The sequence below is a fragment of the Alosa sapidissima genome, chromosome 5 (assembly GCF_018492685.1).
Source record: "Alosa sapidissima isolate fAloSap1 chromosome 5, fAloSap1.pri, whole genome shotgun sequence".
Classification (NCBI taxonomy): Eukaryota; Metazoa; Chordata; class Actinopteri; order Clupeiformes; family Clupeidae; genus Alosa; species Alosa sapidissima.
In genome coordinates this window covers 4,756,983-4,774,515 of record NC_055961.1, presented here as the reverse complement: position 1 = coordinate 4,774,515, position 17,533 = coordinate 4,756,983, and the positions used below count along the sequence as shown (strand labels likewise).

General features: G+C 43.3%; 1 protein-coding gene across 1 annotated transcript; it reads right to left on the bottom strand.

The window, feature by feature from the left end:
- Positions 1 to 570: 570 nt before the first annotated feature.
- ppme1 (protein phosphatase methylesterase 1) lies at positions 571 to 15,151 on the bottom strand. The gene is made up of 14 exons (XM_042091919.1): positions 14,888 to 15,151; positions 13,534 to 13,627; positions 12,829 to 12,921; positions 12,506 to 12,563; positions 11,812 to 11,863; positions 11,534 to 11,688; positions 10,927 to 11,017; positions 7,899 to 7,964; positions 6,736 to 6,862; positions 5,418 to 5,547; positions 4,918 to 4,962; positions 2,068 to 2,132; positions 1,231 to 1,298; positions 571 to 1,052 (listed from the first exon to the last, which is right to left on the bottom strand). Coding segments are annotated over exons 1-14 (1,131 nt in total). The 5' UTR covers positions 14,974 to 15,151; the 3' UTR covers positions 571 to 1,051.
- Positions 15,152 to 17,533: the final 2,382 nt, after the last annotated feature.

Sequence of the window (17,533 nt, the reverse complement as noted above, 5' to 3'; positions counted from 1 at the left end):
TTTCTGAGTGACTCTACCTCCACCGCCACTTTCGCCCCATGTTATATGGTAATGGAGGTGCTTTAGACTTGATCTCTAGATGAGCTACCCAGAGAAGAGAGCTGGGAACTTTCGTGTTGTCCACTCGAGTGGACACGTGTTTAGCTCCTGACCTGTAGAGTCATCAGCAGAATTCAGTTTGCCCCGTCATCACCAGTCGCTCTATCACGGCCACCTGTGGTCCTTCAGATAAGACACAAGACAAACGTGATCTAGTCACACCACCTGTGGTCCTTCAGAAAAGACACAAGACCAACGTGATCTCGTCACACCACCTGTGGTCCTTCAGATAAGACACAAGACCAACGTGATCTCGTCACACCACCTGTGGTTCTGTAGAAAAGACGCAAGACCAACGTGATCTCGTCACACCACCTGCTGAAAACAGACTAGGCACACTCAGATGCTGACTTAAAGATGAGATGCGCCCAATATGGAGACAGAGAGTGATGGTCTCGTCATCCTGAGGAAGGAGAAATCCTATTCTCCATGCGCTGGGTGTAATAGGTAGGGAAATAAGCATAAGACTACTTAACCTTCCTATTATAGTTCATATTTATTGTTTTCATCAAAACCATTCATGGGCAACACATAAAGCACAACATTATGCAATCACCCCAAACTGAAAACGACGCAGGCAAGGCATCGCAGGACATACAAAAACTAAGACCCAGGGAGAAACAAATTAGCAAAATAAAAAATAGAAAACAAATCAAATCAAAAATCCCTGTGATTTCAACACAAGAGGCATAGTGATTTATCCGTCTATCTGTTCAGTCTGAAAAGAAGAAAAAACAACACTTGACAATGGCGATAACTTAAAGAAGTTCCTCAGAATAAAAACTCGTTTAATTTAAGGATGAAGCGCTGAGAGGGTTTTGCAGTGGAGGGGTCCAGTCGTGTTGAGTAGCTCTGACGCCCCCTGCGGGCTAAAATGGAGAATGACGTTTGCAGGCCTCAGTGCTTCAGGCAGCTCCAGAGCAACAATGGACCGGACACCACACAGGGGTCATCTAAAACACACACACACACACACACACACACACACACAAGCACTGATTAAGATACTGTGCAGATATCAAGACATTTCTAAATAAATACATTTTAAGACACCAAGTACTGTAGGTATATGTTCTGGTCAGATGGGTGGCAGTATGTTTCGTGACGTGTCCCATCAATCCTGGCACTCACCATGGGAAGCCCTCCTTGAACGCTGTGAACTTGTGCCGCACCATGAAGGTGGCGAGTGCGTCAGCTACCTGTGAGCAGAAGGACAGACGAGTGTTTAGGTCAGGAGGAGGATTTGTGTGTGTGTGTGTGTGTGAGGAGGATTCACCAGATCTGGGCCGCATCGGGGCCAGCGGCCACCGCAACTTAGCCAAACTAGACCGTTACTAACTGAAATAGACCACCTGACCAGTGACCAATCAGAGGCATCGCAATTTATCCAAACTAGACCATTACTAACTGAAATAGACCACCTGACCAATCAGAGGCCAACGCAACTTAGCCAAACTAGACCGTTACTAACTGAAGTAGACCACCTGACCAATCAGGCCACACACCACAGTCAGTGTTGGGGAGTACCTGAACACAGTTCACATAACAAAATATGTGTAACAGTACAATTTAACTCTGGTATTCATCTTACAGTTAGTTGGTCACTTGAAGGGATTGCCGTACTTTTGAAATCACAATAACTTGTAGACTTTTTAAACTCATTGAAACATGTTCTTCTAACCAAACCATGAGCATCTCAGGTTCGCCCTTTCTTCTTTTCTCTCTGGCTATATTAATATTCGAAATAAAAACCTCTCAGGGAATATCACATCAGTTCTGTTGTAGGTCACAATACTAGAGGTCATGCAGCTGGGACATTTTTGGTACTACTTTACTTTTCCCACTTACGGACAACTATTGTACTGTGTGTGTGTGTGTGTGTGTGTGTGAGTGAATGTGTGTAGGTGTGTGTCTAACTGAATGTGTGTGTTTGTGTGTGTGTGTGTGTGTGTAAAGGTGTAAACTCACTTTGTCGGGGGCGTCCTCGTGTACCGCATGTCCACACTGGGGAAGGACCTGCATCTGGAACTTCCCTGCAATACACACGCACGCACGCACGCACACACGCACACACACACACAGGTATGCGAACAGTTAGCACACACATGGAGGTAGTTGAAAAGTTAACACATACAGTCCCATGAAAAAGTATGTGAACCCATGCTAAAGTTGACTAGTATGTGAACCCATGCTAAAGTTGACTAGTATGTGAACCCATGCTAAAGTTGGACTAGTATGTGAACCCATGCTAAAGTTGACTAGTATGTGAACCCATGCTAAAGTTGACTAGTATGTCCAATCCAATCCAATCCACTTTATTTATATAGCACAGTTTAAACAAACACAAGGTTCCCAAAGTGCTGTACAGCAAGATAAGAAACACACAAGACACCACAGAAGCACAATAATGGGATAAAGTATTAAAATTAAAAGAGATAAAAACTGAGTAAAATAAATGTAAAAACTAAAATAAAAGTAAAAGAGAGATTAAAAACCAACTCAAATCCAATAAATAAAATAAAATCAAATAAATAAAATATACTGCCCACATAACACATCTACATACCATCAACACACTACCTGGGGTTAAAAGCCAGAGAAAAGAGGTGAGTTTTAAGATGGGACTTAAAAAGAGACAGTGAAGGGGCCTGTCTGATGTGAAGGGGCAGATTGTTCCATAGTTTTGGAGCTGCAACGGCAAAAGCTCGTTCCACTCTAGATTTTAGCCTGGCTCTGGGCTCTGTCAGGAGCAGCTAGTCAGCTGACCTGAGAGAGCGGCTGGGAGTGTATGGGTGGAGCAGCTCAGAAAGGTAAGGTGGGGCAAGGCCATGCACGGCTTTAAAAGCAAATAAAAGAGTTTTAAAATTAATTCTAAAATGGACAGGCAACCAGTGGAGTGAAGCTAAAATAGGTAAGATGTGCTCATATTTTCGTGTGCTAGTTAAGACGGGCAGCAGCATTTTGTACCAGTTGCAGACGAGCAACGGAGGACCCGCTAACCCCCATATAAAGTGCATTGCAGTAATCCAGCCGGGTGGTCACAAAGGCGTGGATTACTGTTTCAAAGTGCTGTTTTTGAAGGACTGGTTTAATTTTTGGCAGCTGCCTCAACTGGAAAAAGCTTGATTTTACCACAGATTTAATCTGGCTGTCAAATTTAAGGTCAGAGTCCACTTTTACCCCCAAATTTGTCATGATTGGCTTGTGGTACTGTGCTAACAAACCCAGATCAACCAGGGGGGTCACAGAAGTGCCACCAAAGACCATGACTTCAGTCTTTTTTTCATTAAAATTTAAAAAGTTAAGAGACATCCAGGCTTTAATGTCATGTAGGCACTCTAGCAATGGCTTAATACTGTAAGCATCTGACTTTTTAAGAGGGACATAAATCTGTGCGTCATCTGCATAGCAATGAAAAGAAATGCTGTGTTTCCTGAGAATTGAACCAAGGGGGAGAAGATAGAGAGAAAATAGAAGAATAAAGAGGGCCAAGCACAGCGTTCATGTTCATAGTATGTGAACCCATGCTAAAGTTGACTAGTATGTGAACCCATGCTAAAAGTTGGACTAGTATGTGAACCCATGCTAAAGTTGACTAGTATGTGAACCCATGCTAAAGTTGGACTAGTATGTGAACCCATGCTAAAGTTGGACTAGTATGTGAACCCATGCTAAAGTTGACTAAAAAGAGGAATAAAACATCTTTTGGAAATTGATGTTAATGCCTTAGTTAAAAAATGAGGAAAATCTAATCTTTAAGGACACCAATTTTCTTTGGGAATGAATAATGTATCATAAATAAATAAATGTTCTGACTTAAAATACAGGGGTCATAAGTATTCCCACCCCTATGTTAAATTCCCATAGAGGCAGGCAGATTTTTATTTTTTAAGGCCAGTTATTTCATGGATCCAGGACACTATGCACACTTGCACACTTGTACACTTTACAACTTGGTGTTGTTGTCCTGAAAACACAACACTTCTGCTGCTCTTACATAACTTGCACCACTATGCCACTTTCTTTATTACTTAGGTCAAACAGAACTACCCAAGCCTTTTATTGGCCTGACTTTGCACTAGTATTTTATTGACTGTCCATGCACAATTTCAACCAAATTTTGCTGCTCTTATTTTTTCATTATTATATGTGCCCTCTTATTTACTTATTTACTTACTTTTTTGTTTACTTGAATGTTATGTTTGTCTGTGGACTTAAATTGGTAAAATATGTCTTGTCTTCACCGTGGGATAGTGAGAAACGTAATTTCGATCTCTTTGTATGTCTGGAACATGTGAAGAAATTGACAATAAAGCTGACTTTGACTTTGACTATGCATCCTGATAAAGTTCCCTTGGCCTTTGGAATTAAAATAGCCCCACATAATCACATACCCTTCACCATACCTAGAGATTGGCATGGTTTTATTTCAGTTAGGCTAGTAGCTGGTTTGATTTGCAATTGAGAGATGATCTAATGGAAAGTACCACATGGTTTTATTTCAGTTAGCCTAGTAGCTGGTTTGATTTCCATTGAGAGATGATTTTATGGAAAGTACCACATGGTTTTATTTCAGTTAGCCTAGTAGCTGGTTTGATTTGCATTGAGAGATGATCATATGGAAAGTACCACATGGTTTTATTTCAGTTAGCCTAGTAGCTGGTTTGATTTCCATTGGAGAGATGATCTTATGGAAAGTACCCCATGTTAACACACATATATAGATACACACACTTTTCTTTCTTTCTGTTTGTATGTGACAAAAACATACACAGTGCACTGCTCATGGGGATCCTAGTTGCTAATGTATGAACTGACCTTGCATCTGTCCGATTGTGAGATCTTTATCCAGCCGGTCAACACCTGCATCAGCAAGCAGACATCAAACATTCATCAAAGAGAAAGCGAGGGAGAGAGAGAGGGAGGGGGAGAGAGAGAGGGAGGGGGAGAGGGGAGGGGGAGAGAGAGAGGGAGGGGGAGAGAGAAGGGGGAGGGGGCATATTTGCATATGAACTCTCGAAATGGAAGGGGGGGGGGGGGGGGGGCAACCCTGTGTGTGTGTGTGTGTATGTGTATTGTGAGTTTTCCAAGTTCCACCAACCATATGTTTATTACATTTGTTTAGGTATGCGTGTGTGTGTGCGTGTGTGTGTGTGTGACTGTGTATGCGTATCTCACCTGTGTGTTCAGTTGTGTGTGTGAGTGTGTCTGTGGGTATGTGTGTGTATCTCACCTGCCAGCAGCTCGATACGCCAGGTGTGTGTGTGTGTGCATGTTCGGTGTGTTTGTGTGTGTGAGTGTGTGTCTGTGTCTCTCACCAGCCAGCAGTAGGAGTTTTGGCACGGAGCAGGTGAGGAAGAGAGAAGACAGGCCCCGGAACCAGCCCTCCCAGTACTTCTCCGTCTTCGACAGCTCGATACGCCAGGTGTACAAGCACTCCTTCTTCACCTGAGGATCAAACACACACGCACCCACACACACACACGGTCAAGGTAATCCACCTTGTAAGAAGCAATACTACATTTTTTTTTATCTCCCAAACTGCGAAAGTACTTCATCGCATGGGGTCCAAACAACAGTTGAACACTAACTGACTACTGACCCACTCATTTAGCCCGGTTAAAACCAGACCCTTCTCAGTCGTAACTGAGAGTGGGTCTGGGGAAGGTTCGTTCACAGCCCATTTCCAAAGGGCGTTCCCAAACGGACGGCGATCAAAATGCCTCGGACGCAATAGGAGAGGACAAAAACCAATCAGAGCAACGAAAGAAACAGAGTGACGGAAACACACAATTTGCAACACTGTCTGGTTGTAGGGAGAAGCAGGAAGAATTAACCACTTTTTAATTAAACGTAGGCTAATTTACAAAGACATCGTGCCACACTGAAAGCTAATATTTTGTCACTAGCAATTTACATCTGCCCTCTGTCAAACACAATTGCATTTTCAGCTCTGAACAAAACCGTTCACGTTCAAAAGAGCATTTTGATTCATTCGTCCTTTCTGGCTGACCGGGACATATAAAGCAGGAATGGGGGACGAGCAATTAGCAACGTTCAAAGCAATTATGCCGGAATTGTTTGAAGGCAAACACTGAAGTGTAGCATTCGAGTTATGCTCGCATAGCACACCAATTCAAAAGTAGCCTATGTGTTTTCTGTCGGCTACGTGTCCAGCTACTATAGTCCTATAAATATCCCTTACATACATGTTTGTACAATGTTACATATTTCAACATAAGGAAGCAGTTAAGAAACTTCTAACTCCCTGTCTTAAACCAACGTGATATCAGCTTCAAACAAGCGGCAGCAGCCATGGTTGATGTTTTTTTTTTTTTTTTTAAACCCGGCTTCTTTAACAGGGTGCGCTATCGTCATCGTGTAAAGCCCGCCTCAAGGGTCTGATTGGTGCCTCGATCTAGGAAAATTGGAAATGGGCTAGAATGGGTTCTTGGCCAGACGGACTTTCAGAGCGAATCTCGAATTTGCCGGAAGTACGTCTGGGTTTTTCCCAGGCTACCACTCATTCAGTCTTATTTGTACTATTGGAGAGCTTCACAGGAACCTCAGCATACAATCTGAGTCAGAGAGAGAGTGAATCTCTCCACACCTCCTCCTCGTCCTCGTCCTCCTCACCTCCTGGTCCTCCTCCTTCTTTCTCTTGTGGTTGGACTCCCCCTCTTCCTCCTCCTCCTCCTCTTCCTCAATGATCCCCTCAGTGATGCTCTTGGACACAGCTGGGCTACTCAAGGGCTCCTCGCACCTGCACAGACAACACATCACATCAACAACAACAAATCATCACATCTTCAACAACACATCATCACATCACATCAACAACACAGCTAACACACAAGCACAACACATCACCACATCAACAACACAGCTAACACACAAGCACAACACAACACACAAACATAACACACAAACACAACACAACAACACACAAACACAACACAATTAACACAGCTAACACATACACAACAACACAGCTAACACATACACAACAACACAGCTAACACATTCACAACAACACAGCTAACATATACACAACAACACAGCCAACACATACACAACACAGCCAACACATACACAACAACACAGCTAATACATACACAACAACACAGCCGACACACAAACACAACAACAACAACACAGCCGACACACAACAACAACAACACAGCCGACACACAACAACAACAACACAGCCGACACACAACAACAACAACACAGCCGACACACAACAACAACAACACAGCCGACACACAACAACAACAACACAGCCGACACACAACAACAACAACACAGCCGACACACAACAACAACAACACAGCCGACACACAAACACAACAACAACAACAACAACACAGCCGACACACAAACACAACAACAACAACAACACAGCCGACACACAAACAACAACAACAACAACAACAGAGTCAGCACAATAGAACAACACAGCCAAATTCACACCAACAAAATGGCATTCATCTCCATATCTAAATCGAACAGTATTGAAAACACTACTAAATACTGTATGACTCCTAAAATAGATAGAGGAGGCTGTGGATAGTGTCCTGAACTCATGGTGCCATTTCACTTTAATATTTCACACTTAAAATAAATCTTCATAGGTCCTTTTTCAATTGACTGACCAGTTATTCAGTCGTATATTCAGATTCCAGCTCGTTTAGGCCGACTGATATAAAAGTTAAAGTTAAGGTTGACTGATATTTAACTTCATGACTGACAGAGCAGTCATGCCTTCTTCATTACATGCTGATCTCATGGGGACTTACTTTTTCACCTGTCCCACCATGGAGACACGCGCAGACTCCATGTTCCTGATCTGCCCACTCTTCACACTGCAGAGAGCACAAGGAGACAAGTTACACCACCAAGTTCATGGCGCATGTCCTGTAAAGGTTGCCAAAATCACCTTTTTACATGGTTGTTTGTATGAAAATGTGTTAGTATTTTCTCTCTGTTTAATATGCCATGTATGTAAATGTGATGTCAGCTGACTGTTGGACGCGCGCTGTGGGTAGGAGTGACTTTTATTAGTTTAAATGGAGGCGCGAGGAGAGCGCTGTGGGTAGGAGGAGAGCGTTGTGGGTAGGAGTGACTTTTATTGGTTTAAATGGAGGCGTGAGGAGGGCGCTGTGGGTAGGAGTGACTTTTATTGGTTTAAATGGAGGCGTGAGGAGAGCGCTCGCCCGGAGAGTTACCTGTGTGAGGCCGGCTGTGTGGAGTAACGCGCGTTAGAGGCCTTGCATGCTGGACTTACCTGTGTGGAGTAACGCACGTTAGAGGCCTTGCATGCTGAACTTACCTGTGTGGAGTAACGCGCGTTAGAGGCCTTGCATGCTGAACTTACTGTGATTCTTCCTCTGTATCCGCGAGCGCTGTGGATTATCATTCTTTTCCGAAGTCATTGGATTACAGCAAGCAAAGGATCCTTTTCCTAACGCGCGTGTTTTGGTGAGATTGCGTTTCGCAACTGTATAAGGAACGACTTCTCAACAGACTGTAAGCGCAAGAACTTTTTCCTATTCCGGGGGTCACATTTGTGTTTTGGACTGTTTGAGTCATCTGATTGATGTCAGGACTATTGGGCACTGAACTCTGGGGGGTATTTGTTGGGGCATTGTGAAACTTTGTTGTTAATTATGTGTCGGGCCTTCAGTTGTGCGCCGAGTGGCCGCGAGTTGGTGCATTACAATACAGAGTGAATCAATCTCATATGTTGGGTTTCTTTCTGTAATATACACTCTTATAACTCTTATTATTTATCCAGTGGAAGTTAAACGGCCTTCATCTGCATTGAACCAGCACGATTTCCTGCTTATTGGATCCGCCCGTAACCTTATTTATGCGTAGTGGCAATCAGTCTTTTTGAATAAGGGCGATTTGTTACAGTCCGACACATGGCCACATGTGTCGGACATCGCATCACATCGCAACGCAACGCAACATACCGCATCACACCACACCACAACACGTCACGTCACATCACATTCATCATGGCAGAGGGGAACCTCCTTCTGAAGCAAACACTTCAAACACTTGCTTGGCTTTAGCTGGGGAGCCCACGGGAGACTACGCTTAACAATCATGACGCCCATAAAGCCACTAGATCATCATTCTCTCACAGTACTAGTGATCTACTGTATGTGTGATCTCTCACAGTACTAGTGATCTCACACAGTACTAGTGGTATACTGTATGCATGATCTCACAGTACTAGTGATCTACTGTATGCGTGATCCCTCACAGTACTAGTGATCTCTCACACTATCAGAATCAGGGAAGACACACATTTGCTTTTTAAATAATCCTGCGACGTATCCACCCCTGCTGGCTGCCACTCACATTGCAATTTAACAGCCTAAACTACTAGTCAGAGGTTATTATGGCCCGTCCAGTTTCAGTTCACATATTATATATTGTGTTGATGTAGCCTATTTAAAGCATTAACTTTCTTCTCAGTGTTTCCTCTTCATTTAGCAGTGCCACTGCTTCAGAATTAGGGGAGACGCAAAATATTGTCTGGAAGCATAGTAGGCTAAATGCCCTCCACTGGCGGCTGAAAATTGCAGTTTAAGAATAAACAGCAATGCTAATCTGAGGTAGGCCTACCCGTCTAGTTTTATTCCATAAATATATTGTTTTTATAGACGTTAGTGGCATGCGCCATCAAGAGCTTCCATGTGCTACGCATGTTTGTCAACATTGCAAAAACTAAAATTTTCGCAAACTTGGTGGAAAGGTGTAGCACAGGCCAAGGAAGCCCCATTCATTTCTGAAGCTGATCGTATAAAGTATTTCCCATATGGTAGTCTATAGGCCTAAGCTCGCTCGCAACAACAGCAAAAATGAAACTGGAGAGGATGTCTCCGCGAAGACACCGCTGTTACATTAGATGCACTCAATCAGGAATCGACGCAGTAAAAAAAGCAACGACTGCTGGTAGTAAAGAAGGTAAACTGCAAAACATTTTGTATGCACTCGCGGTGATGGCCTAGTAGGCCTAATGCGAATCGCGAACTAAGTAAAGTAAAGGAGATTTGCTCCAAATAAAGGCAGTGTTGTAGGATGTGTTTTTACAACGTGTTGGCACAAAACTTAATTTCTGTCATAAACGAAGTAAGCTAAGCGATTCTCCATTGTCAACGTGAACTACCGGTATGTTCAAGGGTTAACGTGACTCGAGTCAGACAGAAGATGGGCCTGTTTTAGTTCCTGAATCCTGTCCCTCTCAAGTCACGTTAGGCTAATGTGTGTGGTGTGATTAGCAACTAGAATTTAAAAAAAAAACATCCCGGGAGCCAGGAGTGACACCCTACCAGTTTTTTCATACTAACTTTTTTTATTTCTAGCAGGAAACACTGCTCTCACAGTACTAGTGATCTACTGTATAAGTGATCTCACAGTACTAGTGATCTACTGTATGTGTGATCTCTCAAAGTACTAGTGATTTCTCACAGTACTAGTGATCTACTGTATGCGTGATCTCTCACAGTACTAGTGAGCTCACACAGTACTAGTGATCTCTCACAGTGCTAGTGATCTACTGTATGAGTGAGTGATCTCTCACAGTACTAGTGATCTACTGTATGTGTGATCTCTCACAGTACTAGTGATATACTGTATGTGTGATCTCTCACAGTACTAGTGATATACTGTATGTGTGATCTCTCACAGTACTAGTGATATACTGTATGAGTGAGTGATCTCTCACAGTACTAGTGATCTACAGTACTAGTGATCTACTGTATGTGTGATGAAATCTTTGGCATGGCAGAGTTAACAACTGCAGCTTTTTACCTCCACTCGATGGCGTTCTCCACAGACTTAAAGGTCTTTGGTCGACTCCTCAGAAAGTTCTGCATACTGTTCAAGGCATCCATGGCCGTCCCTGTGGAGGGAGGGAGATGAGATGAGATGAGAGACAAATTCAGACTCAGCACCTGGATCAGCCAATGGGAACCTAAACAGGGCCATGTGTTCTATTTACACCTGCTGACACTGTAACAACACAACATTCCTTCCTGTATGGGGAATTTTTTATTTTTAAAGTATATTTTTTTGGGCTTTTTATGCCTTTAAATTGATAGGACAGTGGAGAATGACAGGACAGTGGAGAATGACAGGAAGCGAGTGGGAGAGAGAGTCGGGGTGGGATCCGGAAAGGCCCACGGGGCGGGAATCGAACCCGGGTCGCTGGCATACGGTGCAGGTGCCCCAGCCAGTTGCGCCACGGCTGGGGCCATGGGGAACATGTCTGACAGCAATACACTGAGATGTTTGAGCATCTGATGTTGATTCACGTTTGTGTGTATGAAATAAGACAAGTTTACAACAATGGTCTGAGATTGGAGAAAGATATTTTCCTTGTCTTGAATTACCCCAGTGTATGAAACATGCTACCTACCTTCCACCACATCGATGACGCAGAGGCCTAGCAGCGATGGCACGTGATTGGCTGCTGCTGTGTGAACCGCTATAGCTCCGCCCATACTGTGTCCAATCATCATGATGGGAGGCGGAGCTTCCCCATAAAGTGCTTCCACGACTTTACCAATATCCCTACAATTGGAGGACAATCAAATCAATCAATCAATCAATCAATCGATCAATTATTCAACGAATCAACAATGCATATGTATGTATATGTATGAGTATGCCAGTGCAGCATTTGGGGCACCATACTTGGCCATTGTCTCTGCAGAAAGATCGTCTGAGTTTTTCACTTTTGTGTCACCTGCATGACAGAGGTAATCAGACAACAATCAATCAAGGTGACATTCACAGATTTAAAAGACACGGTTAGCTGGTGTATGCATGCGTAACGGAGGCGAACTGAGCTAGCATGCTAATTGCGTGTGTAAATCCTCACAACCCTAACATTAAGAACACTTCTAACCGCTGAGTTGGAAGCCTGGGCTTTTAGCTCAGTGGTTAGAGTGTTCGACTCCCATGCCGGTGTGTGTGGAGGTGTGCGGGTACGAGGGCCGTGAGTGGCGGACGAATTACGACCTTGGTTACACATGTGCATCATAACAACATAACAGCTGAAATCGTAAATAAAAAACACTTTGCCATATGAATAGTGGACTAGCCTGGCTCACTTGGACTCTGGGCATTTGCCTTTATTATCCTGACAGCATGGCTTGCTTATTTGAGCCAGAGCACGATCTTGAGTGATCTAGGTGTAATGGGAACTACCACAACAGAGGCCTGAGAGCTTAGGACCTACTGTTCTGAAACCTATTGTAGTGTTCAGTTTCAGTAGAACATGGCCCAGCCAGTGGTCTGGCTTTTGATCCGAGTGAGGCAAAGCAAAGTGTTCTATGGCAGAGTCGTCATGGTAGCGCATGAGTACATTCTCACAGGACATACTCACCGTGTGCCCGGAGATCCATAGCAACCACCCGACAGTGGATCCTGCTGCAGATGACCGCCTGGAAATGAAAACACACACACACACACACACACACACACACACACACACACACACACACACACACACACACACACACACACGAGTGGTTAGCAGCATTTTGGGGTGGGCAAATGTGCTCAAGGTACAGAAGACATAATGGTAATGTGCGTGGTTACTGTGTGTGTGCGCGCGTGTGTGTGTGTGTGTGTGCGTGTGTGTGTGTGTGTGTGTGTGTGCGCGCGTGTGTGTGTGTGTGTGCGTGTGTGTGTGTGTATCATACTCACAGTGAAGACAGCCCAGGACAGGGCAGAATGTCCTCCCCCATGAAGGAGCAACAACACAGGACCCTCGGAGCCACTGCTGTAGATACGGAACGTGTGCAGTGTGGTCAAGGAAAACAAACACACACACACATACACACACTCCAAACTGAACTACACCAAACAAAACACACACCAAAAAACACATACTGTACTGTATACTCACTAAACTATCTATCTAACAAACCCCATTCCAACCACACCGAGCTGAACATGCCCCTGCACACACATACCAGTCACCAAAGTCCAGTCCACCGGCCACCACCACACATTTATCACAGTACAGTCGGACCAAACCTAGCAATGCCAGCTCAAATTGACCCTGTCCACACACACACACACACACACACACACACACACACACACACACACACACACACACACACACAAATCAGTCCACTTCTCCACACACAAAGAGTACCATCAACAACAAGTTACAGGTTTGGTCTGGCTCTCTCACCTACTCACTAACAGATAAATACAGTACACCCACACAAATACAAACACACTCTTCCTGAGCGAGGGAGAGCATTAGTAATTCTCTGAAAGCAAAAGCCCTGTTCTCTCTGAAGAGAGCCTGTTGGCATGGGCAGACCGTGCCCACTGTGCCAGCCTACGGCAGCTCTGCACACAGCGGCCCTGGCGGCCGGTCACTCAGCGAGAGGATATGTCTTTGCTGTTCTCGTTGTCCACCTCCACGTCCTCCATGACCTCAAAGTACTGGCTCCACGGCAAGGGACTGAAGTCTCGCTTCCGGCCAGGGCTGCAGAGGAAGAACAAGAACCAGTGTTAGAACTGACTTCTCCAGAAAAAGTGTTAGGACCGACTTCTCCAGAACCAGTGTTAAAGTAAAAGTATGTAATTGGTCACTAGTATAAAACTTATAAAAGTTCTGTTTTATAGCCGGTCATCAGAACATCAGCGTTTAGCATGTAGTAGCCTGAAAGGTTGTAGGTCCAATTCCAGGGTTCCACCGTAGTGCCCTTGAGCAAGGCACTTAACCCTAAGTTGCTCCAGAGACAATGGCCCTTGTTCATTATTGTTTATTTGACATGTTTAAGTCACTTTGGATAACAGTGTCTGCTAAATGAATACATGTATATGTTCTCTCTGTGCTTTCTGTTGTTTTCTGGGCAAAGAGTGAAATTAAAGTTGAGTGACTGGATTAGCCTATTAATCACAGTGTATGTCTTCGCACACATAACCAGAGCTATACAACCATGCATAATGTGCCTGTGGTGTTGTGCCAAACGTATAGGCCTATCGGGTGCTAGTCACCGGGCATGGTAGCGCAGTGCTGTGGGAATAAAGTTCACGTCAGTGTGTTTACCCTCAGCAGATCCAGTCACCGGAGCCTACAATGTTGATGGTCATGCTGACCGAGGGGTCAGAAGGCAGCGTAATATCCTAGCTAGCCTAATAACTTCTAGTGTGAGTGACCGCTTGTTACAGCCATCAACACGATCAGTCGTCACCAGGCACGCACCCAAGAATTCACAAATCTGTTACCTAAATCCATCCATGCTAGCGACAAAGCTCACAACTAGTTTTTCTGTTTTCATATGGGAAGATATGTATATCATACAAAAAGTGGTCCCTGCACTTGGTAATGCTACTAGGACAGAAAAATATTACGAGCTGTTAGAATAGTTGTTGTCAACTGAGTGCGTTGATAGCCACGCTGTTTGGAACCGCTTGTCCCAAGCAGGTGTGTTTTAGTTAGCTAGCTTCACTTAAATAGCATATAATTAGTCCATCCAATAGTCCTATTTAGTTCATTACCCCTTTTCAGAAGAAATCGTGAATCAACCATATCTTTCATGCAGCGTCAGTCGTGACAGTTCAATCAAGACCCTTTAACACTTCTGTGATAGGATCCGATACACTGGAGTAAGCTTATCCTTAGTAACGTGCGGCAAACTCAAAAGCATGATTTCACATTACTTGTGCTTTGGTGTTGTACTTTATAGGTCGAGTACTGTTTTGCTGCAAGTAATTATTGTTTCATCTTTAAAAAGCTCACCCCATTCGCATTTTGGAACCAGACTGCAAACCTCCCGGTACTGGAGGTCTCGATGCTAGCATACTCAAATGCAGTTGCTTCTCCATGATGCACAACGCGAGCTACAGCCTTCGGTTGAGTCGTGAACCTTTAGCCCCCGTCCACACCATACGATTAGCCCTCAGAACCAGCAGATACTTCCAGTTTTCTTGGGCAAGCGGGGCAGGTACAAAATTATGCTTCTTTCTGCCCAAGCAGGGTCTCCTCCCACAACATGTCGCGTCTTAAAATAGAACTCTGGGAAATGTAGGCAAATTTCACTAGTTCTGTTCTTACCGTGTCACAAGTAAGACTTCATATCCCAGAAACCATAGCAATTTCACGAAAACGCTTAGAACTGCTGGAAAGAAATGACGTAATGTTTTACTGAAGGGAGAACGTGCTGGTCATTTGACAGATTGTAAAGCCTGAAAACATGCTCAGTTGCAGTGCCATGGGTAAACCCCCGGGCATATTTGTGTGGTTCTTTCAAATTTACTAAGCAGACAACCCCCTCATAAGTTAAAATCACTCACACAGAGCATCTTACCTTACCTTATTATGAGGTATTATGAGGTGAGAATCACAGGCTCAGTCCCTGCCTCATGGCAAGCGCCTGATTAATCACCCACTATGTGGATACTGTTTTTTAGAATTGATTTAGATTAAGTGTTATTTAGTATAATTTGTTTTTTAATATATTCTTTATCTTCTACTGTCCTTATTGCTTAGTTGTGTTTTTTATATTATATACTTTTAATTACTTTTTTCTGCTGTTAGTGAATGTGTGTGTGATGTCTGTATGCTACTGAGACCTTGAATTTCCCCTGGGAATGAATAAAGTATCTATCTATCTATTTATCTATCTAATTACTAACTTGTGTGCAGGGTGGTTACTATTATACTACTATTCTGTAGAATATGTAGGCTACTATTACAATGTAAGTCAGGTTTGGTCCTTGGCTTGAATGATGAAAATATGAATTATTGGCAGTATTAATTAAACAAGTCCTTGTTGATAAAAACACATCTATCTTGCCATTGATTTTTTATTTATTTTTGCTGCAAGTCACAGTCACATGTAAACTACCCTGGCCAACTGCAGTGGAAATAATATTGTTTATGCCAGAGTTTTACTGTGCTGTGAAAAGCTTTCAGGTACAGATCCAGAGAGGAATCTTGATGTGGAGAAGATCCGATAAACTCCCAATTATCACTAAACAGACCAATGTGGCAAAATGTGGGATCAAAACATACAGCCAATGGATCACACATGGCTGAAACAACTTGTCAACTTCAGAAAATCTCAGATTTTTAAAAATGTTAATAGGGATTATGGCATGCCCTACATTTTCTGCATAAATTATCTTAACCATTATAACGCCCTCTATAGGTGGTGGTCAGTAAGTACACTATGTCCACCTGCATCACAAGCAGCAGTGTGAAGATGGAGTTGAGGCAGAGCAGAGGTAGGCCTACTGTTCTGTTCCTCTCATTAGTAGCAACGTTTACACCTCTGGAAGAGCAGCTGTGATTAGAAGTACACCTTTTAAACTGTAACTATACCTTTAAACTCTAACTGTACCTTTAAACTGTAACTATACCCCTCGGTCTGCCTATCTCCGTCCACATAATTTTGAAGAAAGTGATAGAAATTATAATTATTATTATTATATAATTAAAGAAACTACTGCAGTCACCTGTTGTTTCTCATATAGAAGGTATTTTCAAAAGGTAACTGCCAAAGAGTCTAAATGTACATCAGCACAAAATAACAGCCAAATATTGATTATAGGCCGCCCCAAGCCCTTATTGATGAATATCGACATCCGCCCTTAAAATGTATATTGACCGACCCCTATACAGGATTATGGGGTGTGGAAGGACAATGAGTTCACTGGACTGAGAGTCTGTGTCGTGACAGAGATGAATGATGTGCCAACTGGCCTTGGCTGATTCTAAACAGTAGATGGCGTGCTGAGCCATTTTCAACTCATAACATGCTGATTCTTTAAAATAAATAAATAATTAAATGTACTGATATGAAAACTAATGTGAATGAGTTTCCTCACTGGGCAGCTATTAGTGTCCAGCCCAGAAATCACATTTATGTGTACAGTACTGCTCTAAGGTTATCCTGGAACTCAACCAGACTGTGATGCAGCAGTCACTGTTTGCTCACAAACCTCTACAAGATCCACCCATTCATACTGTAAGTCACTGTTTACTCACAAACCTCTACAAGATTCATCCATTCATAAGTCACTGTTTGCTCACAAACCTCTACATCGATTCATTCATTCATAAGTCACTTTACTCCTAAACCTCTACAAGATTTATTCATATGTGATATTGAGCGTAGGAGTTTGTCTCTGATAGAGAGAGAGGGCAGCCCCTATCCTGACTCTGACTGGCTACTGCTCAAAGAGCAGACCTTCACCAGCCCATCCACCCTCTACCACCTGGTTACCAGCTACTAGCAAAGCTCTTGTGTTCAGTTACCAGTGCACTGCAAAAACGTGCAGTAAAAATATCTAACTAAGTGTTATTAATCTTATATTGGAAGGGAAAAAATGTGGTTGGTAGTGTGTTTAGTATAGAAGACACTTACCTAGCTCTTATTAAATT

Excerpts from the sequence above, each read along its gene's own strand:
- ppme1 (XM_042091919.1), bottom strand. The coding sequence starts at position 14,973 with ATGGAGAAGCAACTGCATTTGAGTATGCTAGCATCGAGACCTCCAGTA. Across the intron at positions 12,922-13,533 it reads ACAACGAGAACAGCAAAGAC|ACGTTCCGTATCTACAGCAG; the intron begins ATATCCTCTCGC and ends ACCACACTGCAC. Across the intron at positions 11,018-11,533 it reads CGTCATCGATGTGGTGGAAG|GGACGGCCATGGATGCCTTG; the intron begins GTAGGTAGCATG and ends CTCCCTCCACAG.